We start from the raw sequence: 24,658 nt of genomic DNA on the forward strand, positions 1-24,658 counted from the left end.
CATACCTATGATTCTGTTCCTGTTCTGGTTGTTTGCTTAGTTTGTTTGTTTGCTTTTAGATTCAGTTGATAGTTGTGCACTTGTTAACTTTTTAATGTTCTTAGTTTTCTTTTCTTTTTCTTAAATAAGTCCCTTTAACATTTCATGTAGTAATAGCTGGTGATGATGAACTCCTTTAGCTTTCTTTTGTCTGGGAAGCACTTTATCTGCCCTTCCATTCTAAATGATAGCTTTGCTGGATAGAGTAATTTAGGTTGTAGGTCCTTGATTTTCATCATTTTGAATACTTCTTGCCAGTCCCTCCCTGCCTGCAAAGTTTCTTTTGAGAAATCAGCTGACAGTCTTACGGGACTCCTTTGAAGGTAACTTTCTGCCTTTCTCTTGCTGCTTTTAAGATTTTCTCTCTGTACTTAATCTTTGGCATTTTAATTATGATGTGTCTTGGTGTGGTCCTCTTTGGGTCCAGTTTGTCTGGGACTCTCTATGCTTCCTGGACTTACATCTCTATTTCCTTTGCCAAATTAGGGAAGTTTTGTTTCATTACTTTTTCAAATAGGTTTTCTCAATTTCTTGCCCATCCTCTTCTCCTTCTGGCATCCCTATGATTCTGGGTGTTGGCACATTTGGAGATGTCCCAGAGTCTTCTTATCCTATCCTCATTTTTTTTCAATTCTTGTTTCTTTTTTTCTGTTCTGTTGAATATTTATTTCTTCCTTAGGTTCCAAATCACTGATTTGAATCCCAGCTTCCTTCCCTTCCCTGTTGATTCCCTGTGGATTTTCCTCTATTTCACTTAAGGTAAATTTCATTTCTTCCCTTATGTGTGTGCTATACTCAATGAGATCTCTAAGCATTCTTATCACCAGTGTTTTGAATTCTGCATCTGATAGGCTGGCTATCTCTTTTTAACTTCTTTTTCTGGAGTTTTGTTCTGTTCTTTCATTTGGACCATATTTCTTCGTCTCCTCAATTTGGCAGCCTCCCTGTGTTTGTTTCTGTGTATTAGGTAGAGCTGCTTTGACTCTTTGTCTTAGTTGCATGGCCTATTGTTGAAAAGGCACCTGTAAATTGTGTGGGGTGGGGCTTTAGGTAATTGCCAGGGTGGGGCAACCCCCTTTGTGTCTCTGTGTGGGGAGTGGCCTTGGAGAGGGGACTGTGCCACTGTCTCACTTCTGGAGATTTGCCTGGCACTTGCACCATTTCCAGTCACTTCACTCACTCCCCATATGTGACTGTTGCCCTGGTGTTGGATGGGTTTGCATGCATTTTAAGACTGCAGCCTCTTTAAGCAGAGTTTCCTAAAAATCCAGCAGTTTCTTCCACCACCCCAATCCCAACTGTTTTTTACAGCCAGAAGTTATGGAGATTTATCTTCCTGACATTGGAATCCTGAGCTGTGTGGTCTGGCCTGGAGCTAGGATTGCTTGCTCCCAAGGTATCCCTCCCGATTTTTATCCACCACATGTGACTGTGGGACCGCCCATGCCTGTTCCACTGCCGCTACTGCCTCTCTACCTATCTCTGCCCCTCTTACTCATCTGGATGAACTGTGGCTTTTTTAAATCCTTGGTTGTCAGACTTCCATACAGTTCAATTTTCTGACAGTTTTAGGTGTTATTTGTTTGGGTGAGAGTTAGTTGCAATTATTTTTGTGGTTGCACGAGGAGGTGAAGAGTGCCTACCTATGCCTCCATCTTGACCGGAAGTCCTCCCATTATAGTTTTGAAGGAAACAAATCAGGGCCAGTTAAATGAAGAGCTAAACAGAGTGGGATCTGGGAGAGTCTTGAGTCAGGACATGTGACCGTCTCAGCACACTCGTGTTCACCAACCAGAAACTCCTCTGAGTCTCAGTGGTCAGAGATTTTATTGGGATCTCATTAGGTAGTTATGGTTGATTGGATCATTGGCCATGTAATTGAACTCAATCTCCAGTTGTTAGAGATATTTCCTCAAGTTCTTCCTCCTTTGTGAATTCTCTAGAGATTTGGTTATTTAGGCTAAGAGCTGAAGAGAGAGGCGGGCAGATTCTGGAATGATTAACATATATGAAAGGGACAAATGTGGGAGTGGATGGAATTGTTTGGGGAGAATGAAAAACAGAAGCCAAGGACAGAATGCTGAGGAATCATAAATTTCAAGAGAACACGGGAGAAGATTCAGTAAGGGAGACTGAGAAGGAATGTCTTCTATTTTCTAGTTATTTTTCTGCACATAGCACGTGGCACCTAGCTTCACTTCACACATCTGGAAAGCCTTCCTTTTCCTAGATTCAAACCCATCTCTCATAGAACTTTATACAAATCTTTACTAGCTCTTATTTCACTGCATTTACATTATGTCTGCTTCTTCCACCAACCTGAAAGCTCTTTCTGCCAAAAACTTTATTCATCTTTAAAAAAAATTTTAAAGCCTCACCCAAGGATATGTTTATTAATTTTTTTAGAGAGAGAGGAAGGAAAAGGGAGAGAGAAGGAATTATCAATCAGTTGCCTATAGCATGTGCCCTAACCAACTGGGGATTGAACCCACAACTTAGGTATGTGCCCTGACTAGGGATCGAACCTGCAACCTTTTGGTATACAGTTGATCGATGCTTCAATCAACTGAGTCACCCAGCCAGGGCTATTCATCTTTTTATCTACAACTCTTAACATAACGCATAGTAGGTACTAAATGAATGATGCATGCAGCAGGGAGACGTTAGTAATCCGCAAATAGATTGTGTCATATATAAGCATCAGAAAGTGTGAATATGCCTTTTATGCCTTTCTAAAAAAAAAAATGTATACATGTTGGAAAGAATTCACCAGCAAAGCCATCTGGAGCTTTCTTTTTAGGAAGATTTTAAATAATGAATTCGATTCCTTTAAAATATACAATATAAAATTTCCTATTATCGTTTCCATATTGGTAAGTTTCCTTTTTCAATAAAATTTTCCATTTCATCTGAATTGTCAAATTTATCATTGCAAGGTTGTTTATAATGACCTCTTATAATTTTAATATCTAGTGGACCTGTAGTGATGTTCTTTTTTTTATTACTGATATTGGTAATGTATTTCCCTACATTTTTTCTTCATTAGCCTTGCTAGGAGTTGATCAATTTTTTTTTAGTCTTTTTGGAGATTAGTAGTTTTGGCTTTGTAAATTTTCTTTCTTGTATACAAGAAAAGTGTTTATTATCAATTAAATAAACACTTTTTATTTCATTGATTTCCGGTTTTATCTATTTACCTTCTTTTACTTTCTTTGCATAAATTTACTGTTTCTTTTCTAAATTTCCCCGAGCTATGAATCCTGTGGGTAGTTAGTTCTCTGGCCACAGTGGTCCATTAAAGGATCCCCAAATCTTGAAGGAGTAGGGCTGCATTATTACAACACCATGCTCGGTCATTAGCTGGGCACAGGCAGTGGGATGCGTGGCCTCAGTTGTGAATATTTTGGTGGATCTAGGTCAGTAGCTGGGATATCAACAACTATGCTTTGCACAGCAGGAAATCCAATGGCCCATTTTCAGAACCACCACAGTTCACTCCTTTGCCTACTTCTTCACACCGGTTTGGGGAGAAGCCTTCTGTGGTTCCCAAGGGCCTTTCTTCCCGAAGAGAAACTTACATGAGGAAGGTTAAGAGGAATGAACTACAGCAATCAGTCTGGAGGCCAAAACGGATACTCCCCCTCTCCTGTGTCCAGTACCCACTCTGAATCCCCTCACCCCCAGTTATCATCTTAGCAGGTGGTGGTGTGATCTCAACCTTTATTCCTGAGGGGTCTCAGCTCCTGGTGACTGTAAGGTTCTTAGCACAGGGTTGCTGCATGCATGCACTCATATTTACAGCAGGGCAAGGGGGTATCAGGAGATGACCAAGTGGGCCACATGGATTCTGTAAAAAGCAGCACTACTTTCTGTTCATCAGGGTCAATTTCCCTTGTCATGATGGTGATTCGCCTTTTTGCCTAGTGGTCCCTGGAATAAGTCAAAGTGTCCCAGCAGCAATCATAGCTTCTACTTCAAAGGGATGCTTGCTGTGTGCCTTAGCAGGAGCTCAGTCCCTTTGGGGAACAGTACCTTCAGCCCTAGAGATCCCAGATTTGCGGGTATAGGAAGCACAAAACCCTCATTGGTAGTAAGGCAAGTGGGGCTTTTCCTGCATCCACTCCTTGGTAAGTGGACTCATAGATTTTTCCTCCTGAGGTCATACAGCCCTCTGACTTTTAATGTGAATGACACATTCTCAATAACAGCATCCAACTTTTTCAAAGTGTTGCCTCTGGCAGGCACTTCATCTGTGCCTTTAGAAAGTCACCCTAGCTCTTTATGAGGTCAGCTTTTTCTAGATGGTGTGTTATAGCTGGTGGATGCCATGGTCAGGGCTCCACTCCCACACTGCTTTTACCATGAAGCAGGTGCCCTGGTCGAATGCTGTGTTATGCAGGATTCTAGGCATTCCATAAGTCCCAAGATAGTAACGCTGGCTGAGGATCTGGGGTAGAAGGAACCCACTGTAGTCAACTGGCCACCACTAGCCAGTTGGTCTCTGTGAGTAACAGCGCCATATTGGGGGCTCAGCATTAGTCTCTGTTGCTGAAAGGTTGGGGCATTTAGGCATCAGTATCTAGATCAGCCTTGAAAAGCTGGGGTCCATGCCTTTGGACACATACATAGCCTCCACCTCTGCCACTGGGCCACTCCATTTATGTGCCCCTATTAGTTTCTTAGGGCTGCCTGAACAAGGTACCACAAATTTGGTGATTTAAACAACAGATATTGTCTCACAGTTCTGGAGGCTACAAGTCAGAGAGCAAGGTGTGGGCAGGTTTGGTTCCTTCTGAGGGCTGTGAAGAAAAATCTGTTCCATCCTTCTTCCCTGGCTTCTGGTGGTTTGGTGGCAATCTCTGGCATCAACCTGATCTATTTTCATCTTTACATGGCATTGTCTCTGTGTATCCCTGTCTTCACACAGCGTCTGCTTATAAGGACCCAGTTATATTGACATAGGGGTCCACCTTACTCCAAGGTGATGTCACCCTAACTGATTACATCCATAACAACCCTATTTTTTTAAATTTGTTTATTTATCTTTAGAAGGGAAGTGAAAGAGAGAAATATCAATGTATGGTTGCTTCTTGTGTGTCCCCTGCTGGGCGCTGGCCTACAACCCAGGCATGTGCCCTGACTGGGTTTTGAACTGTGATCTTTTGGTTCACAGGCCCGTGCTCAATCCACTGAGCTACACCAGTCAGGGCTGTAACAACCCTATTTCCAAAGAAGGTCATATTTTGAGGTATTGGATGTTAGGACTTCAACACATCATTATTTTTTTGAGAGGCTTGCAAAAATCAAGGCTAGTTAAACCTCTCAATACCCTTGGCTAACATTTTTGCTTATTTTAAGATATTCTTACAAAATGTAAAGTTAAAAAAAGTCACATACAAGCTACAGCAGACAAATCTAGTGTCTTTTTATGCAAATAACAAATTGTAGCTGCTGGAGATTAATGTGGATAGTTGGATTTAGGGGACAGAATATTTAGGCAGAGCAAAGGAATCTAGATTAGATTGATTTGAAGTCACTTATAAAATTCTCCCCATATTTTGTGCCATCTGATGCAAAGTGAGCATATATGATATCTGCTAACAATTATGAATATTTCCAATATTCATTGAGCTAGACAGAGACTATTTCATTTATTTGCAGCAGAATAGAGGGGCTTCTAATAAATAGATGGTAAAGTTTCATGTTTCATTGTAATATAGTTTAGATCTTTGTGATTCATCTCTAAAATGATTTTGGCAGCTTTCAATTAGGGGATCCATTTCCTTTTTGTGATAATAACGTGCAAGAAAGGACCAAAATGTCTGAGAGCTCTTTCTGGGTGACCTCAGAAGTTTCATTAGTGTCTAAATGATGTGCATTTGTTCCAGAAAAAACAGTCCTCATCTCTCAGTATTTCACCTAAAAAGATTATAAAGATAACAAACTTCCATTTTACAAAAATATACAAAATAAAACTACAAAAAAATTTTAAAAAAGAAACTAGTTTTAAAGCAAATTTTCAGAGTGGTAATTTGAAATACTGAATTTTCTACTTACTCTAATTCTCCAAGTGACACATATATTAATCTCTAAGTGGTTAGTATGTTTATAGCAATCAACAAATGTTTATTTACTCAACAAATATTCCTACTATACACCAGGTGCTAGGCTGAATAAGACACAGCAGTGGTCCTCAAAGAACTCACATGTTACTTTTCCTTATTGACTTTTATTGTAGTAAAAATACATAGTATTTACCACTTTAACTGTTTTTAGGTGCACAGCTCAGTGGCATTAAGTACATTAGCACTGTTGTGCAACCTCCACAATCCACCTCCAGAACGTTTTCATCATTCCCATACTGAGGTTTCGTTCCCATTAAACAATAATTCCTCCACCCCCTCTTCGAAAGAGCAAGCATAATGAACTAGTATTTTCCAATAGGTCAGATTAGCTGACCAGTAACCTAAAGGACACTCTCAGAAATCTAGCCTCCCTGAGGAGTGCTACCTGGAATTTCTCCTGTTGTATTAACGTGTCGAACCTCTGATAGGCTAGGGACCACAAAATGAAATTCCACAAAATAGAATTCATGAAGGTAGAAAATAAATGATGGGAAAAATAGATATTTACACCCAAAAGGTGTATTTCTAAATTTCTCCAACCATTGAAATGCCTTGGTCACTTAAAAACCTAATCAAGGGCCAAGTATGAACTTTACATGAGCGATTCAGGCGTGGAGCGGTTAAAGACTTGACCAATGGTATATCAACCGGAAATGGACCCCTGACATTTCCCTTTCAGTTATATATCGCCCATTAAATGACTTCTTAACTGATTATCTTTTTTGAACAAGTTCATTTACGGTCTTTCTACGAAGCTGTTAGGTTGCTCTCCTACCCTTAGGCAAGGGAAGCGAGCAGCATTAAAAAAAGGCGGCACCGTCAGCCACTTCTTCACGAATTTCAGAAAAAGTAGTGAACAATTCCGGCTCCGGAGCTGAAACACCTGGTCTAAAACCCGCGCGGGCAGGGTCGGGTTGGGGGTGGGCTACGTAGGCAGAGGTCAGGAAATGCTGGTAGAATCAACGTGACCACACGGAAACTTGAAGTCTTTCGGACAGACTACAACCCACCACTTTTCTCAACAGCCACGGTAGGGGAGGCTGAAGCGAAATGACGCGCTCACGGCACACCCCATCACCGCCTAAGTCCAGTCCTGCAGCCCCCTTCACCCATCGCCTCGAGGAAAGCCGCGCCAGGGTGCAGGAGCGGGGAATCAAAGGACGGCTGAAGAATTTGGAGAAAACAGGGCCGACGTGATCTAGGATTACAAGAGCCGGCGAGAGGTGGATTCAGACTGCCCAGCTCTCACACTTGCCCTAGAAGAACAACTTGCACAGCACGCCGGCTGTTTCGAGGGCTCCTAGCAACCACCTTCGATTTAAAGCGGAAATACGACCCGAGTCCCGCCCTCCCCAGACCAACCAAAGCCCGGCAAGGAAGCTCGTTGGCCCAATCATCTCAGCGGGAACTCTGTGCAACCAATAGGAGGCAGGCATAGGAGGCGGGCTGAAGGGGTTGCGGGCGCACGCGCAGTTGGGAGTGGGGCCTCGGTTTTGTGGCGGTGTGCGGAGTTGTGTGCTGGTGCGCTCGTGTTGGCTCTCAAAATCCGCGCGTAATCGCTGCCGCCCTCTCCTATCCTCGCCATGTTCCTCACCCGGTCTGAGTACGACAGGTATGTGCGGCAAGGGAAAATGGGGTTGGAGTTATAGGTGGGCAGGCCAGGGGCCCAGCCTCGGTCTGGGTTCTGCCGTGTCATGGGGCGCTCCAGGAACCCGGGCTGGTCTAGCTTGGGGATCTCTTGCCCTCCCAACCGCCCGCTGTGATTCCCGAAGATATACTTGTGCCTATCGGCCGTCCTTGTCCTACCGCTGAGTCACTGCCGGGTCCTAACTCGGTGCGGAAGCGAGAAGCCCTGCTTCGTGCTTGGGGAAGGAGGTTGAGGGGCGGTACTCTGACCTTTAACCTCGAGAAGGCCAGAGGTCTTCTACCCTGGCCTTCTACCCTTCTACCCCCCCTACCCTGTTCATCTTTTCTTGCTACCTTTATAAAAAATGTAGACGTGCTGCCTGGAAGAAAAAGCAACTAGAAAATATATACTGAGTTTGATATTGGCAGCTCCTTTTTTCTTCTAGAAAAAGAACCTCGTTTTCCATTACTCAGTGGTGGGGACAGCAGCCTTTCCTTTGAGATGTAGTAAGGCATGCTGGGACGTACGGTTCTCGCAAAAGCGGGAAGACAATCTCAGCTGTGCCTAGATACAGTGTCTGGAATCTGACTTAGAGTGATTCTCAAAAGTTTTCTCACCGTGCCGATTCCACTAGCCCTGGGCTTCTCTGACTTTTTAAAGAGTTTAAGGCAAGCCAGGTCTGGTTTCTAAATCAAAATTGAGACTGTTCTGTTTATTTTAAAAATACTTTTCAGGGCTTGGAGATACTAAGTAGTATGAAATTGCACATATGCTGCAGACATTTTTACTTTCAGTTTCTGTTTTGATCAGTTAAGTTTAAACATAGCTGTCTTTTTTTTTTGCTAGGAAAGGCAGTTATTTTCTCCAGCTAGGTGGCTGGAGAAACTTTCTTGTCAGGTGTTCATAGACTCTGTCAGAAGCTCTATCACCTGAAACTGCAACTTTATCTATCCTTTTGCTGACTTGTGTAGTACGTGGAGTTTTAAAACTGACATCTTTTCCTACTGTCCTATGAAATGACTTTCTTAGTATTTAGCTTTGACTAAATATTGACATTTTGAGAGAGCATTGACATTTTACTTAACATCTTTATTTTGCTTTGTGTCATTCACTTTTTGTGTCTTCCCAAGAAAGTCTAGAATACAGCCCCCTTTCGTTTACGTTTTAGCTGATGTATTTTACTTGACTGTGTGCTGTGTATAAGGCACTGTTCTAGTTGCTGGCCATAGAGCAGCGAACAAAATCAAGATCCTTGCCCCAAATGGAAGACTGTCTTTCAAAGAACTGTTGAAAAAAATAACTACAGGATGAATCAGATTTACATTCACGTCATTAGGGAAATCTGACACTTTGGGAATTTTGATGCATTACATTTAGTTTTAGCGGGTCATGGAAAACTTCACAAAGGAGCTGATAATTTAAACCGAGTCTTGAGAAAACAAGGTTTTGATAAATGTGCACAATAAAAGTCAAGAGTTTTGACTAGGATGTACAAACAAGGAGCATTTGGAAAGCACAGTGCATATTTGGGAAATTCCAGTCTGTCTGGCACAGATAATGTATGGGAATAGTGGGAGATACGGAACAATATGATGGTTCTAGATATTGAGTGTTTTTCACCATGAAGCTAAGGAGTGTGGATCTTACTCTGTAGGTAACTGGGTGCCATAACTTTTGTTTTAAGAAGTTACATGGTCATCATTATTACAGAGATTAATGACTGGCTTAGGGGGAAAAGTGAGTCAATACCGGTTAGAAGGCTATTGCAGTAGTCAGGTGGAAGGTGATGAGGACATTGAGAATGGAAGTGTCGAGTGACTGTGTAGGAGGAATTGATGTACATTGATATGACTTGGCATATGGTTAATATGGGAGAAGACGGGGAAGAATGGATTAGAATAATTCTAGAAATTTAGAATTTCTAGCTTGGGAAACAGGGAGATGGGAGGTGTTTTAAAATAACACTGAAATGGGAATGTCAAGAGGAGTTGATTTTGCAAGGATGGCTGGATTTAAGGAGAGATTTCAGACTGGAGAATGTCGGGTGTTCGGTGCTGTGGGTACATCCAAGGAGGTACTCAGGAGGCATCTAGATTAACAAGGGAAGAGGTGAGGTTGGTGATGGTGATTTGGAAGTAGGAGGTGGTACTTGGCATAGATGAAGTAACCCTGAAAACAGTCAAGTTTAAGAGGGCCAAGAGCAGAACCCCTGTTATGGAGGACATAGTAATACGTCACTAGAGTGAAGTTTCTGAACTAGAATGAAGATACTACAGTGGCGTAGTACTTTACACTTGACAAAGTTCTTTCACACTCTGTGCAGGTCAGTACTGATGGCCCTGTGACAGAGGCGAGGTTTGATTTGTTTTATGTTTTTCCATTTGAAGGAATTAAAGCGACTAAGTGGCAGAACAAGAACTTAATCCCAGGTCTTCTGTCCTTGGACTTTTCTCCCAGTGATTAAAAAAAATCTTCCTTAGAGTCCTAAACTTCCTTTTAAATGCCCTCAGGGATGTTACCTCTGGGGCCCACAGTAGCTGGGGTGGCAGGACCCTCCTTTCACCCCTGATTTAGTCCCAGTGACTCCCGCAGGTGTCTTGTGGAATAGCTGAAGCTTGGGCTCAGTGGTCATGTTGCCTAAATTCTAATTCCAGCTCATCCTCTTACATGCTGAGTGCCTTTGCGCAGATCACTTAACCTCCTAGTTCCTCAACTTCCTTATCTGTAAAATAGTATCCTTAGAATACTACTTCATAGGATTGTTTTGAGGATTGAGTTAAGTCATTTAAAGGTTTGTAATAGTACCAGACATATAGTAGTTACGTAGTAAATGTCAACTTGTATATTTGTTTTATATTTTAGGGGTTTATATACAACTCTTAAAAGAAGAGTTTTTTTCAGCCTTGGCTGGTGTGGCTCAGTGGATTGAGCACGTGCCTGTGAAGCAAAGGGTCACTGGTTCGATTGCCAGTCAGGGCACATGGCTAGACTGCAGGCCAGGTCCCCAGTAGGGGACTCATGAGAGGCAATTGCACATTGATGTTTCTCTCCCACTCTTCTTCCCTTTTCCTCTCTCTAAAAATAAATAAATAAAATATAAAAAAGAAGAGTTTTTGATAAAACAAATTTGAAAACACTCTGGTATATCATATTATATGTCTCAAAATTCACAGTCCACAAACCAAGAATCATAACTGTTTTCATTCATTTGTTCCAATATTTTTAAAGTGTCCATTATGTGCTTAAAGCTTTTCTAGCTAAGACCGTTAGTGGTGCCTCTCCACCAGAATTCCCAGCAGGCTGGCTCGAGGTGTTTAGAGAACGAAGCAGTCCGCCACATAGTTGGTATAAATATGCACTGAGTGAATGAACTGGTTTAGGCTGTAGGGATTACACAGATCTCAGTCTGTTGTTAAGGTAACAGTACTAATTCATGCAAATAAATAGAGCAAACCTGTGACTTTTACTAAAAAGTAAGATATTAACATCAAGTGCAATGGGAAGATGATAAAGATAAGTGGGCATTTTCTTGGGAATTGCCTGATAGTTTGGGGGCATGAATTTACCAGAGGAATTCCAGATTGATTCAGCATTGAAGCAGAAAGTCACCTGCTGTCCTTGGGTCAGTTTGAAGACTTTCTGGGAGTGGAGCAGAAGTGTTCCCTATATCACTTCCATTTTTTGAGAAGCTGTAATGCGCACACACACACACACACACAAGCTACAGATTGTTGTGGGCAAGGAATAATGAGGGCATGCACGTCCTGTGGCCATTCAAGCTGGGTGTCTAGGAACTTGAGGTTAGTGTCTCTATGCTTATTTTTCTGACAATTTTTATATCTTTTTCTTTTTAAATTACAGGGGTGTAAATACTTTTTCTCCTGAAGGAAGATTGTTCCAAGTGGAATATGCCATTGAGGCTATCAAGGTATAGTATCAAGTGGGGTAGCTTTTGAAATTTCATGGCAACTTAATGCTTTACTGGTAGACTATTTCGAGTGAAAGTGTTTTCTCTGTTCCTTTAGAAAATGTTCTTTACCGATCACTATTAATCATTTTAGTAGCAATTTCAGTCCCATTCATAAAATCTGTTTCAGAGCTTTTTGAATAGATAACTGCTTCATAGTTATATAAGTAGCTTTGTCTCAGTGGATTGAATGGCTCTGTTTGTGTTCATAATCTTCTTGACTATAAAGGGGGCGGGGTATAGAAGTTCAGAGTTAGCACCTGGGAGGTATTTTTAACAAATCCTTCAACTGATCGCCTGTACTCTTGGTAAGGTTGTGAATTTGTATTTGACTGAGTAAGAGATGTGTTCTGTAATTGAGTAACAAAATTGAATAGTTAAAATGAGTATTCAAAAAATTAGAAAGTAAGCTAAAGTTCTCACGTAGGAACTGTATTTGTTGGGTGAGGAATGATCTAAATTCTGGCTCAGGTCGTCTAGGATAAGGCCCCGGCATCGGTATTTTTGAGAACTCCCCCAGTGACACTGATGTCCAGCAAGAGCTGAGAGTCACTGACCCGATCCAGCCTGTCACCCTGTGCCTCAGTCTGCGCCGCATCCCCAGACAGCCTCTGTGTGTATAGTTCCAGTGACAAAATATTTTCTCATGATGTCAATCATCCTGTTTGGAAATAACTCATAATGATTTAGAAGTTTATCCTCGTGTTGAATCAAAAGTCAAACTCCTGAAGTGTCCTTTATGTGGTTCTAGTTCTGCTCTTGAACCACACATGTCTGAACTGCTTCTGTAAGACATTTCCTCAGATGATTAAAGAGAGCTGCTGTGTTTCCTTCTAAGCTACCTCTTCTGGAAGGAGTGCTTGGGCAGAAACAGTTGCATGAGAATCTGGAAATGAGGAAAAGAGTTCAATTAGCTGGAGACAGAAGTGAAGGAGGAAGTGCTGTGATAGATCGTGGGACACAAATTGATGGGCCAGCTTCGAGTGCCTGTTCTTACTTCCCGTCGTCTTTGCCCTGTATTGAAACCGTACATGACTAGGAATAAGGGGCCACCAGAATTCCAAGCTGTGGCATTCATGTTGAGCCCCAACTAAGATAACAGTTCTGCCCATATATGCAAGTCAAGAGTAATGCTCAGTTTGGGGGGTTCTCCTTTAAGCCCCTTACTGCTAGCAATTTCTAGATTGCTTAGAGATAATGAGATGGTATCTGATCTCCCTACATAGTGATGTGGCTCTTAATGGATGCAGTTTAACCTTTGTGAAAATTCAGGCTCTTTGGTGTTTAAATAACTGGCTGTTGCCCCGGCAACTTAAGAGTGGCCAATGAGAAAGCGATTTGATAACTGTAAGGACTCAGTAGTATGGAAGCATCTGGAGAGGTGACTAAAAATGGCTGATGGTAGAAATGACCCCTTGGACATACTGTACGGGTGGCATGAGTGAGAGGTAGCCAGCAGAGGTGGGGGGAATGCCTTCAGAGTCGGTTTCTTGGGGCAGGAGTGAAAATCTGTGTCAGTGTCAGAATTACTGTATTACACTGAGCATCTGGACATTGGTTGCTATTCTAATGAGTTTTATTAAAGAAACACTACAGAGGGTTCACATGTTCCCTCTTTTCCCTTCTTCTCCCCGGGCTGCACCAAGGGGAAGTGAGTGGAGTTTAGGCAAAATCGTAATCTAGAAATACTTGGGCATAATTGTAAGTATACAGAACAGAATTACCTTGATTTTGATGTATTTTAGAGCCTATCTCATGCTGACATGTTATGCACATGATTCATGGAATTCTTTGGAATCCTTTGCAGAACAGGCGTCAGGAGTCTGATGCTCCAGTGGCAGCCGTTGCTTTGTAGAGCTAACTAAAGACAGTGGTAACTCCGAGGCGAGAGCACAGAGTCTCGGAAGGCTTTATGAATGATGGGTGGGCTTGGGTAGGCGGGGAGACGGCGTGAGCAGAGGGGCAAGGGTAGCAGAAAATACAGCATGGGAAGATGCGTGGGGCTGTACCTGAGGGGTTTTGTTGGAGAATAATGAGTAATAAGGTTGGAAGAGAAAAGTGGAATTAGGTTTTGAGAACTCTGGAGGCTTATTTGGATTTGATGTTACAAGCAATATAGGGAGATACTAGTTCTTCAGAGAAGTAGTGTAATGAAAGTAGCCTTTTATTAGGTCTGTCGGGCCATAATGTGAAAGATACATTGGGAGAGAGAAATTGAAGATAGGAGACTGAGTAGGAGGCAGTAGAAATAAGCTGTGCAAACAAGGATAACTAACATTTGTTGTTCACTTATTATGCTAGGCAACATTTTAACCATTGTAATGTATTAATTTACCCTTCTCAGTGGAAGCATTACTATTGTTACCCTCATTTTGCAGACAAGGAAACTGAGACGGAGGGGATGGAGATGGGGAGACAGAACCAAGCCACACTGTGCTATTGACCTCGAAAACTTAGTATTGTTATCATGGTGATGGTTTTTCTTTTTTCCAATTTTTTAATTTTTTAAAGATTTTTATTTATTTTTAGAGAGGGGAAGGGAGGGAGAAAGAGAGGGAGAGAAATATTAATGTATGGTTGCCTCTGGCATGCCCTCCCCACCAGGGACCTGGCCCGAAACCCAGGCATGTGCCCTGACTGAGAATCAAACCAGCAACCCTTTGGTTCACAGACTGGCACTCAATCCATTGAGCCACACCAGCCAGGGCTTTCTTTTTTTTTTTTTAAGTAAGTTATTTTTCTGGAGTTACATAGATTTGAGGAATATCACGTTTCGGAACAGATGAGATAGCAGAGGTGAAAAGAAACCAGGTCTAGAAAAAACTAGAGTTTTATTATTTCCTTGCCTGGTATGTTTAGAACTTCAGAATCTGCCTCTCTTCAAAATATTGGCATTCAGGCCCTGGCTGGTGTAGCTCAGTGGATTGAGCGCGGGCCTGCGAACCAGAGGATCGTGGTTCGATTCCCAGTCAGGGCACATGCCTGGGTTGTAGGCCAGTTCCCTGCAGGCCAACTCCCAGCAGGGGACGCACAAGAGGCAACCATACATTGATGTTTCTCTCCCTCTATCCTTCCCCTCTAAAGATAAATAAATAAATAAAATCTTTAAAAATAATTGGCATTCAAGTTGATTGTTTTCCAGATATTTTCGAGACCTTATTTGAACTTCCCCTTTAGAGGCACAAAGTTCTGTAAATCGGTGCTCTTGCCATTGACAGAAGCAGGGTGCTCCGTACATGTGCTGGCTGTGGCGGGTCAGGGTGTCTGTCTTGGGAAGACACACAGAAAAGTTCTGGCAGATCTGTGAGACTGTCCTTTGACCTGCACGTGATAACTATAACATGTTTCTCTTCAGCTTGGTTCTACAGCCATTGGAATCCAGACGTCAGAGGGGGTGTGCCTAGCTGTGGAGAAGAGAATTACCTCCCCACTCATGGAGCCAAGCAGCATCGAGAAAATTGTAGAGATCGATGCTCACATAGGTAAGGAATAGGCAGAAGCTGCTCTGTAGGATCAGGCCTGGGCTGACTAGTCTTTGGTGTTCCAAGGGAGGGTCAGTGGAGAATGTCTTAGTCCCTTGTTAGCTGTCGATTCCCAGGCAGTAGACCAGTGTGCCTAAGATCAGCGTAGGAAGCAGTTGCAGGGCTCGTTAACTTCCTAAAGTTCCTTTCTCCCTCAAATTTAGACTCTGTAAATGTGGTGATTGTTGAAATACATAAAGGCTGAATCAAAGGCTAGCTCCCTGTGATGGCCGGGTCTTCATTGGTACATAATATTAGCCTGGTGGGAAGCCACTGGGAGCTGAGGATTCTGATGAAGCAGAGGGTGGTGTGGGAAGCTAGAGCTGTTCACTAAAAAAGAGGAGTTCTTAAGGATCTTCAGGTCTGTCTTTTTACTCCCTGTCTCCCCCTACTCACCCCCCTTTTTGTTTTGTCTCTGTTATAATTTCCCTGCCTTAGCTTTAGCATCATTGTAGTGAGTAGTTCTGCTTATTTACAGCATGGCATTTTAGTTGGTTGTCCGAATTTTCTTAACCTATCTGGTCATCTGCTTATGAAACATTGGTAAAATAATTGCTTAAAGGCATCCAAACCAAATGCCATGGTAACTCCGGGAGCTTAATATTATCTTTTCATAGATATAGAAACTGAGATTTAGTTCTTTAATATTATGATATTGTGTCAACTTCATGTCAAGTCACCTGTCTTTGGAGGTAGGTCAGTGTTACTTCATTCAGCAGATTGAGAGCCTACTGTGTGCCAGACATTGTGCTAGTCACCAGAGGTACAGAGAGGAATGAGACACCGTCCTTGTCTTCTAGAAGCATACAGTCTAATCACGGAGGCGGACATGCAAATAAGTGCTCTTCGGTGACGTCGATATTAAGAATGGCTGCTGCGTGTGCTCAGCCGGGGTGCAGAGGAGGAAATAATTAGTTTTGCCTGAGGCCTGTGGGAGTGGGGCGTTCAGGAAAGGATTCCCTAAAGGTGATGCTTGAGCTGAGTTGAATTCTACAAGATGAGGAAGGAAGTTTTACAAAGGGAACAATGTCTGGCTGTAACAGGGTAAAGCAGACTGATCAGAGGGAATGGAAAGGAGCAGCGCCTTGCTGTGTAAAATGTAAAGTACCCTGGCACAGCAGTTGATGTGACCAAGGGGTGGACGGGCTGTGGCAAGAAAGGAGTCTGGGAAAGAGCCTGAACTGGTCCTTTTGCATGGATGGGAAAGGTTTTAAGCATTGAGGTAATAACAGATTTGGGTTTTAGAAAGACCATTCTGATAACCATGTTGAGGGCAGAGTGAAAGGGGCTGAGATCGGAGGCGAGGAGACCCGGTAAGAAATTGCTTTTAATCCAAACAAAGAGAAATGAGGACTTTACCTAGGGCTGGGGCCAGAGAGTGGAGAGGTAAGGACTAACAACAGCCTTGTGGACCAGGTCGAGTTTGAGAGAATTTGGGCTGTGATTGGTTGTGGGGCCAAGGAAGAAGAGAGAGTCTAGAAGGAAAGTGACTTGAATTGAGTCTGGTATATCCAAGTAGGAGATGCAGTAAGGAGTCGTCTGGCCAGGTTTGTAGGTCTGAGACGTGGGAGTGAGGTGTGGGCTGGAGGTTTAGGTTGGAGTCCTGGCATGTAAAGAAACAGCCATAAACTTACTACCCTGGACCATCAGGCAGACTTGCCCACTAGTATATTGGTTGGTTTGTGTTTGGAGGGGAAAGGAAAAGGCTTTTGATTTTATTCTGGGGTCTTCCATCGAAGCTCACAGTAAGATGGTAATTTTTTTCCTTACTTTTCCTGTTGGGGTGTTGGTGTTTGCATAGTTTGCAAGTACGTCATGGCCTACAAAGAGCGTTAAAGGGATGCTGAAGGATGTAATATGTGGAAATTCATGTTTGATTAGCTGTTTCTCTTTTCTGTCCTAGTAGCTGGATTTCTTTGTCATTGTAGATGGTTTCTTATTTGTTTCTAATAAATTTTACTTGGAGTTCAGTGCAGATAATTTCCCATCTGATCTCGTGGGTATATTGGTGTGGGATTGCTGAACGGTGCCCTGGTTCCACTGCAGAACTTCAGTATTTCCTGAGTGGATGAAAGAGTCCTCAAGGATTTGGCCGCTGGGTCACTGTTGCTTTTACATTACAGGTTGTGCCATGAGTGGGCTAATTGCTGATGCTAAGACTTTAATTGATAAAGCCAGAGTGGAGACCCAGGTAAAATTAGCCTCATCTCTCCTTCTCACCAGGGTGCCTGCGCTCCTTGTCCAGTGCTGCTGCAGCTGTGTGGGCTGCGTTGCAGGTCGCCTGTGTTAGTATCAGGTGGAGCTCCTGGGAGTGATTTGGGTAGAATCACTAGTTACCACTAGTTACAACAACTAGTTACAACTTTTGGAGGCCTGCACGCTAGCCACCCAACCATCGCAGCTTTAGGGAAGCCCTGGTAAATAGTCCTGACAGTCTCTCGCTCCTTTTCGATCTGCCTTCTATACACAAGCATCATGGCTGTTTCCGGACTTTGTGTGGGAGCACATAGCAGGAGGTGAACAGAGCTGGAGGACAGGATCCGCCCAGCCACCTTTGCTGCTGGGCTTGCAGATAACAGCTCTCCTGTGGTGAATAATGACAGGTACCAGTTGACAAATGCTGGTCAGGAATACTGAAGACAAAAAATTTTTTTAATAAAGATTTTATTTATTTATTTAAATTTAGAGGGGAAGGAGAGAGGGAGAGAAACATCAGTGTATGGTTGCCTTTTGTGCATCCCCTGCTGGGAGTTGGCCTGCAACCCAGGCATGTGCCCTGACTGGGAATCGAACCGCGATCCTCTGGTTCGCAGGCCTGTGCTCAATCCACTGAGCTACACCAGCCAGGGCTTGAATTTTTTTTTTTTAACTGAGCACCTGCTGCCCAGAGAGCAAGACTAGTAAGAAAAAGAAATATGTGATGGGTAAAATTTTTGGCACTTATTTGCAAATTTGCTGTCAGTGAGAGTAAGTCATTTAATTTGTATACCAACAAAATGATAAGATAGTGTCTTGAGGGAAAGTTGCACCCAGCTCTTCGCATTCCTTTTGTGAAAAAACTGAACCGGGTGCTCTGAGGGGGTTAACTGTTCTTTCAGGGAGCAGCTCTCCAGTCCAGCGTTGCTTAGGGTCCTTTGGTAACAGTCCATCTCAGAGTATTTCTCCTTCTCCCATGTAGCCCCAAACATTCGTGTTTAGTGTTAAGGAAGACACCCCAAAGCTTCAAGTTCCGGGGTGTCTTCCTTGAAGCTTTGCTTCCAAGCACAGTTCAAGGGCAGGGCCGGGGGCATGTGCAGTGTGTGGTGGGGCTGCTCGAAGGCCCTTCTCTTTGGAAAGTAGACCATGCTTGGCTCCTCTTCCAGAACCACTGGTTCACCTACAATGAGACGATGACGGTAGAGAGTGTGACCCAGGCGGTGTCCAATCTGGCTCTGCAGTTTGGAGAAGAAGATGCAGATCCAGGTGCCATGGTGAGTGGGGCTTGTGTCAAGTTTCCTGGCTGTTCTATGGGACCTGGGACGTTTGTCCTCTAAACATAGCTTTCCCGGCTGCCCCCCCCCCCCCCCCCAGCCAGTTATCTTACTGCCTCTTGTTTTTGGTTCTAGTCTCGTCCCTTTGGAGTAGCACTGTTATTTGGAGGAGTTGACGAGAAAGGACCTCAGCTGTAAGAACCATTTTGCTGTATTTTTTCCTGCCTCCTTTTTGGGAGAATCATTTTAATGTGGGTTGGAGACTGGTACTTTAAATCAACTGAGATTGGTGTCGTAAAAGGCAAAGAGCCTCTAACTCTGTGAGGTTCAGCGGTTCTATGTTGTTGGTAGAAAGTCAGATTTGGGGGTGGTCTGAAGAACTCCCCTGTTGGAACCAGGCCTGATTCTGGGAAGAAGTAGAAGGAACTTGGTCCCCATAGTCAGGGGATGTGTTGGAGAGCTTGGCATTGGAGTGTTGCTCTGATCCCTGTCCGCAAATGTGTTCTACACGGGCACACCCCAGTGCCATGTTTATACAAACTACGCCATGACTCTCTTCTCGGTTCCCGGGGAAGCTTTGGTTCGCTCAAAAGATCAGCTTCCTCCAGGCATAGAACATCTTTTGCATTTGTGCCTCCATATTTTGGTGGAGTTTCCTGACCATAGGCCAAGCATTTATATTTTTAGTGAGATGTTTGTTACCCAAAAATACCACCATTCTTAAGCATTGTAATCCTTTTCTTTTGGGGGCATTTACAGGTTCCATATGGACCCCTCTGGGACCTTTGTACAGTGTGATGCTCGAGCAATTGGCTCCGCTTCAGAGGGTGCCCAGAGCTCCTTGCAAGAAGTTTACCACAAGGTAATTAAGCATTCTCACTTGTGGTGTGTATATCTATACTGCATCTCTGCTGATAAGCTTTCCCACTTTCGTTAGTTTTAAAATCATGATACAGCTTACAAACACTAAGATGTCCAGATCATGTGAGTTCTGTCTGCACCGCCTTCTCACGTCTGCCTTTCTTCATTCGATGTGCTGGTTTTGCTCTGCCCCTGGTTTGCACACAGCAGCAGTTTGTCCTTGTTGCCGGGGAGTGCTGTGGCATAGGTGCACCACAGGTTGCTTGTCCTTGATCTTCACGGCTCTCCCCAGCAGGTTATACTCTCTCTCTGCCTCTGGAAACAAGTGGGCATTGGGCACGCTTCATCTTTGTGGGGTCGGAAGGCCTGGTTCGGGGTAACTTGCTGTGGTTGGAGGCTGACACACACATCATTCAGGTGTTCTCTACAGAGGTCCCTGCTCGCTTCAGCCTCTGACAGTACTGACTTTACATCTGCGGGGAGTGAGGTACAAAACATAGTAAAGAAGAGTAGATTTTCTAAATCATTGGGCCATCTTCTTAGATCATTGAGGAATTATTACTCATAGGATATCACGAACACTGTCTTGCTTCTAAATTAAAAGACAACATCAAGAGGATAGCCCTTTCCCCTTCTTCAAAGACCACTCACCATGTAAAAGCTCATAATTTTGTTCTGGTTTAAAATAAGACATTTTTCTCTGAATAAATGTATTCTTGTTTACCATTTACTTGAATTCTAGAGTACTTGTAATGTGCTGTACTTATTAAGATGTGAGATCTATTAATAGTTGCTAAATCATTTCTTCAGGAAGGTATGGGGGAATCTCAAGGGAGGAGAGATTGAGTACAATTAATGGCTGCTCTCCTCACCCTCTTTGTTTCAAGTCTATGACTCTGAAAGAAGCCATCAAGTCTTCACTCATCATCCTCAAACAAGTGATGGAAGAGAAGCTGAATGCAACTAACATAGAGGTATTTTTCTGTTTTACTGGTTTTTATTCAAATTTCTTAGCTCCTGTTACTGAAGATTGAACGGATCGAGAAAAATCACGTTTGTGTACGCCCATTCTTAAGAAGGTATCGGTGTCTTTTGAATAAGGAACTTTGATAAGGCGGTAATGGCATAGGCCAGAGTTTGGCGAGTTAAATAGCGGAAGGGAGGTGAGGACAAGAGCGTGTTGCTTTCTCGAGACATGTCGGCAGCAGAAGGTGGCAGTAAAGAAAGGACTTTGTCTTTTTAAGGGTGGGGAAAGATTTCAAAATACTCTCTGGACTGAGAAGAAACTAGTTGATAGAAAAATGTTAAAAGATATAAAAAAGGTTAATGATGGAAAAGTTCTAGAAGAGGGAAGGTATGGTATAAATGAAGGAGTTGGTTTCTTTTTTTTTTTTTTTTTTATCTTTAGAGGGGAAGGGAAGGAGAGAAGAAGAGAAATATCAATGTATGGTTGCTTCTCCTGAGTCCCCTGCTGGGAACTGGCCTGCAACCCAGGCATGTGCCCTGACTGGGAATCGAACTGCGATCATGTGGTTTGCAGGTCTGCGCTCAATCCACTGAGCTACACCAGCCAGGGCGGAGTTGGTTTCTAAGACTAGAATTCTTTCACATTATGTGTATTGAATACCCACTATAGGCCACGTACCACGATAGGTGCCAGGAATGCAGACGTAGAAAAGCCAGTTCCCATTCAGGTCGTTTACTGTGTAGTGTAGGGGGTGAACACATAACAACAGCTTGGGGTGACACTTCTCTAATAGCAGTAAGAGTGGACTGTCGCGGGAGCACAGAGCGTACACTGGGGCCTTGGGAAAGCTTGCTGAAAGAGGTGATGTCTGAAGAAAGGACAAGAAGGTTATTCCAGGAAGAGGGAACAGCCTTGTGCAAAGGCTGAAAGATATAAAATAAAAGCATGCATATACGGGAACTTTGGGGCTTTTGTCTGAACACTGGGGTGTGAGGTGGAAGATAGGGAGATGGCAAGAGGTGACACTGGAGAGGCATGGACCAAGTTCCAAGTGCCCATGCTTAGGAGGCTCAGAGCAGATGGGAGAAGAGGAGGTAACGATGAGTGAAGATAAGGTAGGTTCGGAGGTGAATTGGGTGAGAGGTCCTATATGTTATTAGATCATCTCCTTAGGGTGGTGGGTGGATGCAATAGTCAAATGAAGAGAATGGGAAATACTTGGAAAAGCCAAATGGACAGGCATGAGTAAAAGCATTGCTGGGCCACATTAAAATACTAGGTGATGCCCTGGCTGCTATGGCTCAGTGGACTGAGCACAGGCCTGTGAACCAAAGGGTTGCTGGACCGATTCCCAGTCAGGGCACATGCCTGGGTTGCAGGCCAAGTCCCCAGCAGGGGGCCTGGGAGAGGCAATCCCACATCGATGTTTCCCTCCCTCTCTTTCTCCTTCCCTTCCCCCTCTCTCTCAGAATAAAGTCTTTTTTAAAGAAAAACTAGCTGAGGCCAGAATCACAAATTGGAAAAGCTTCACAGAGGTTTTTCAAAAGTAAAGTGAGATAAATAGGAAAACCTTTCCTATTCATTATGTAAATAAATGTATGATTATGCAAATGCAAGGGCTTATGTTTACTCATGTCCCGATGAGTGTCTTCCTAATGGCAGCCCTTGGTTGAGTCTTGTTAGTATCGATTTGCAGGCTGGTTCTGTGGGGCTGTTCTATTCAGCTAGTCTGTTAGCCCCTGTTTTGATTAGGGAGGACCAGCCTGTGAGCTGTGAGTGATTTGGTAAGAAATTCTGTGGGCCCTCACTCTTCTCTGGTTTATTGACCTTCTATGTCTTGTCCTTAGAGAAGCAGTAGTAACATTTCTATATTTTAACAACCTTGGAATAGAATTCATGGTCTATATGGACATGAGTGAATTGTTTTAACACATATTTTGCAAATATATCTGGGACTCTCACATTTCACATAATCTGATCTTTCAGGAGGATCTGGTGGAGACTGCCGGCTTTGAGAGAACAGATCTTCAGGAGTTTTAAGATGTAATCTTTTTCTCAATTTTATGTATACACGAGGCAGGAAATAATAAACATATGAACTGGATTATGCTCATCCTGGAAGTTTTCAAGTTATGTTAAATATCAGTAGTGAATATTACTAACAAATGTCCTAGTGTGTTTAATTTTAAAGTTTAAGAAAAGTGCGAGGAATGTTAAATTCAACAGCTTTATAGGCAAAAAAGAAGTGGCCCCTGTTCCTCATATTGCCCCAGACAGGCACTGTGTTGTCAGCAGAGATGATGGGAAACGGGGTAGTTTTAGTAAATTTGAAACTGACCATCTTCTGACCCTAATCTTTCATTGCTTAAATAGATCATAATCTGGACTGCTGGTTATGATGGATAACTTTGGTCAAAACTGATTTCCTACCAGTATTAATAGAATCTTTTCATTGCCAGTCCTTAAAAAAATAATAATAATTTTGTTAAGTTGCAGAGAAAATAATACTTAATGATAGTTAACAGTTTTTTGGTGCTTATGATAATGTTCTAGGCCAGGGGTGTGAAACTCATTTTCACCAGGGCCCACATCAGCCTCGCGGTTGCTTCAAAGGGCCGAATGTAATTTTAGGACTGTGTACACGTAACTGCTCCTTAACTAGGGGCAAGGAGGTCGTTGCTACCACCAGGCAGAAACAAGGTGCCGGGCCAGATTCCGCCCACGGGCCTGTGTCTGCCACCTGTGTTCTAGGCATTGTCCTTAAGCACTTTACACATAGTAACACATTTAATTGTCATAATTACTCAGTGAATTGGATGCTATCATTATCCCCTTTTACCTATGAAAATTGAGGCACAGAGTGGCCAGGTCACCTACTGTCACACACAAGCTCAACTTGCAAGTTTGTAAATATTCTTTTGATATATTTCTAAAGGAACCTTTAACAGAAGAAAATACCCCCATGGAACTAGCTGCTGCTTTCATGATCCTTGTTGCAGTAACTTCATGAAGTGACAGTGACGCCAGGCATTGGGTTAACTAAGATGTGTGGTTAACCTCAAAATAGAAAATTTGGTCAATAAGAATGTTTATTTTGGAGTCAGAGAACTATTTTCAGAAGCTGTTGCCGGAAAGGACATCCCTGGGACAGCAGATCCCCTGGTTCCTGCTGACCAGCTGCATCATCACTAACGCAGCTTCTCTTTCCCATCAGCAGGCCGACTGAGCCCAGCTAATTAACCCTTCACTGTTTTCTTTCCAGCTAGCCACCGTCCAGCCCGGCCAGAATTTCCACATGTTCACAAAGGAAGAACTTGAAGAGGTTATCAAGGACATTTAAGGAAGTGCGATCCTCAGAGCTTCTCTGGGACCATTTCAGTTCTCCTGGTTGCCCTTAACTTGTATTTCCAGCTCCTCTTCCTTGGAAAATCTCCACTGTATGTGCATTTTTTAATGATGTCTGTACATAAAGGCAGTTCTGAAATAAAGAAAAACTTAAAATATTTGTTAATAGAGTATTCTCTTCTAATGCAGTCTTTTGTTCGCAATGCTTATGTTAGGGCCAGAAAAGAGAGTGGTGTTCATGTCAGTACCTTTCACAACGTCTGTTCTGAAGTGGTCTCAGTGGCTCTCCACCATAGCTGGCAATGAACTCAAAATTAAACCAGCTCTTCCCAATCATTTAAGATCCTAATACCACTGTAAATACATGTTAGTCCTGTAGTTAATCTTGGGTAAATAGGTATTTTTGCTGCTTTACTTATATGAAGGAGAGGCTACTAATTGACCATCAAGAGAACGTGTTTTGAACTTGTCCACAAACACTGGTGGGTTGGAGTAAACCAGCTACAATGTTGCACGGGTTCTGGTATCCTAACACACCTGGGAAAGAGACTTCTTTATAATGAAGTGAAGGACTGTAAAAGAATTGAATTCCTGATCTTGGCCCCACTGGCAATCAATTACGAATCAAGAAGAGAGAAGAGTGTCATTCAGAAGTAGTTTACATTATACTTTGGAATGGCCAGTAGATACTGTTAAATAGAAGTAGATATTGTTATTATACTTCACAGATGAAGAA

The 24,658-nt window shown here is 43.0% G+C and overlaps 1 protein-coding gene across 1 annotated transcript; it reads left to right on the top strand.

Annotated features, from left to right (window-relative positions):
- The first annotated feature begins 7,626 nt into the window (after positions 1–7,626).
- On the top strand, positions 7,627–24,088 carry PSMA5 (proteasome 20S subunit alpha 5). Its single transcript, XM_037050400.1, has 9 exons — positions 7,627–7,776; positions 11,653–11,719; positions 15,114–15,240; positions 17,403–17,470; positions 18,642–18,749; positions 18,885–18,943; positions 19,509–19,611; positions 20,498–20,584; positions 23,840–24,088. Exons 1-9 carry the CDS (start codon positions 7,748–7,750, stop codon positions 23,915–23,917), a joined length of 726 nt encoding a protein of 241 aa, XP_036906295.1. The 5' UTR covers positions 7,627–7,747; the 3' UTR covers positions 23,918–24,088.
- Positions 24,089–24,658: the final 570 nt, after the last annotated feature.

This window comes from Sturnira hondurensis, unplaced genomic scaffold (genome assembly GCF_014824575.4).
Source record: "Sturnira hondurensis isolate 20B ecotype Veracruz unplaced genomic scaffold, ASM1482457v3 Scaffold0006799, whole genome shotgun sequence".
NCBI classification, from domain to species: Eukaryota; Metazoa; Chordata; class Mammalia; order Chiroptera; family Phyllostomidae; genus Sturnira; species Sturnira hondurensis.

Excerpts from the sequence above, each read along its gene's own strand:
- PSMA5 (XM_037050400.1), top strand. The coding sequence starts at position 7,748 with ATGTTCCTCACCCGGTCTGAGTACGACAG. Across the intron at positions 18,750-18,884 it reads ATGCAGATCCAGGTGCCATG|TCTCGTCCCTTTGGAGTAGC; the intron begins GTGAGTGGGGCT and ends TTTTGGTTCTAG. Across the intron at positions 19,612-20,497 it reads TGCAAGAAGTTTACCACAAG|TCTATGACTCTGAAAGAAGC; the intron begins GTAATTAAGCAT and ends CTTTGTTTCAAG.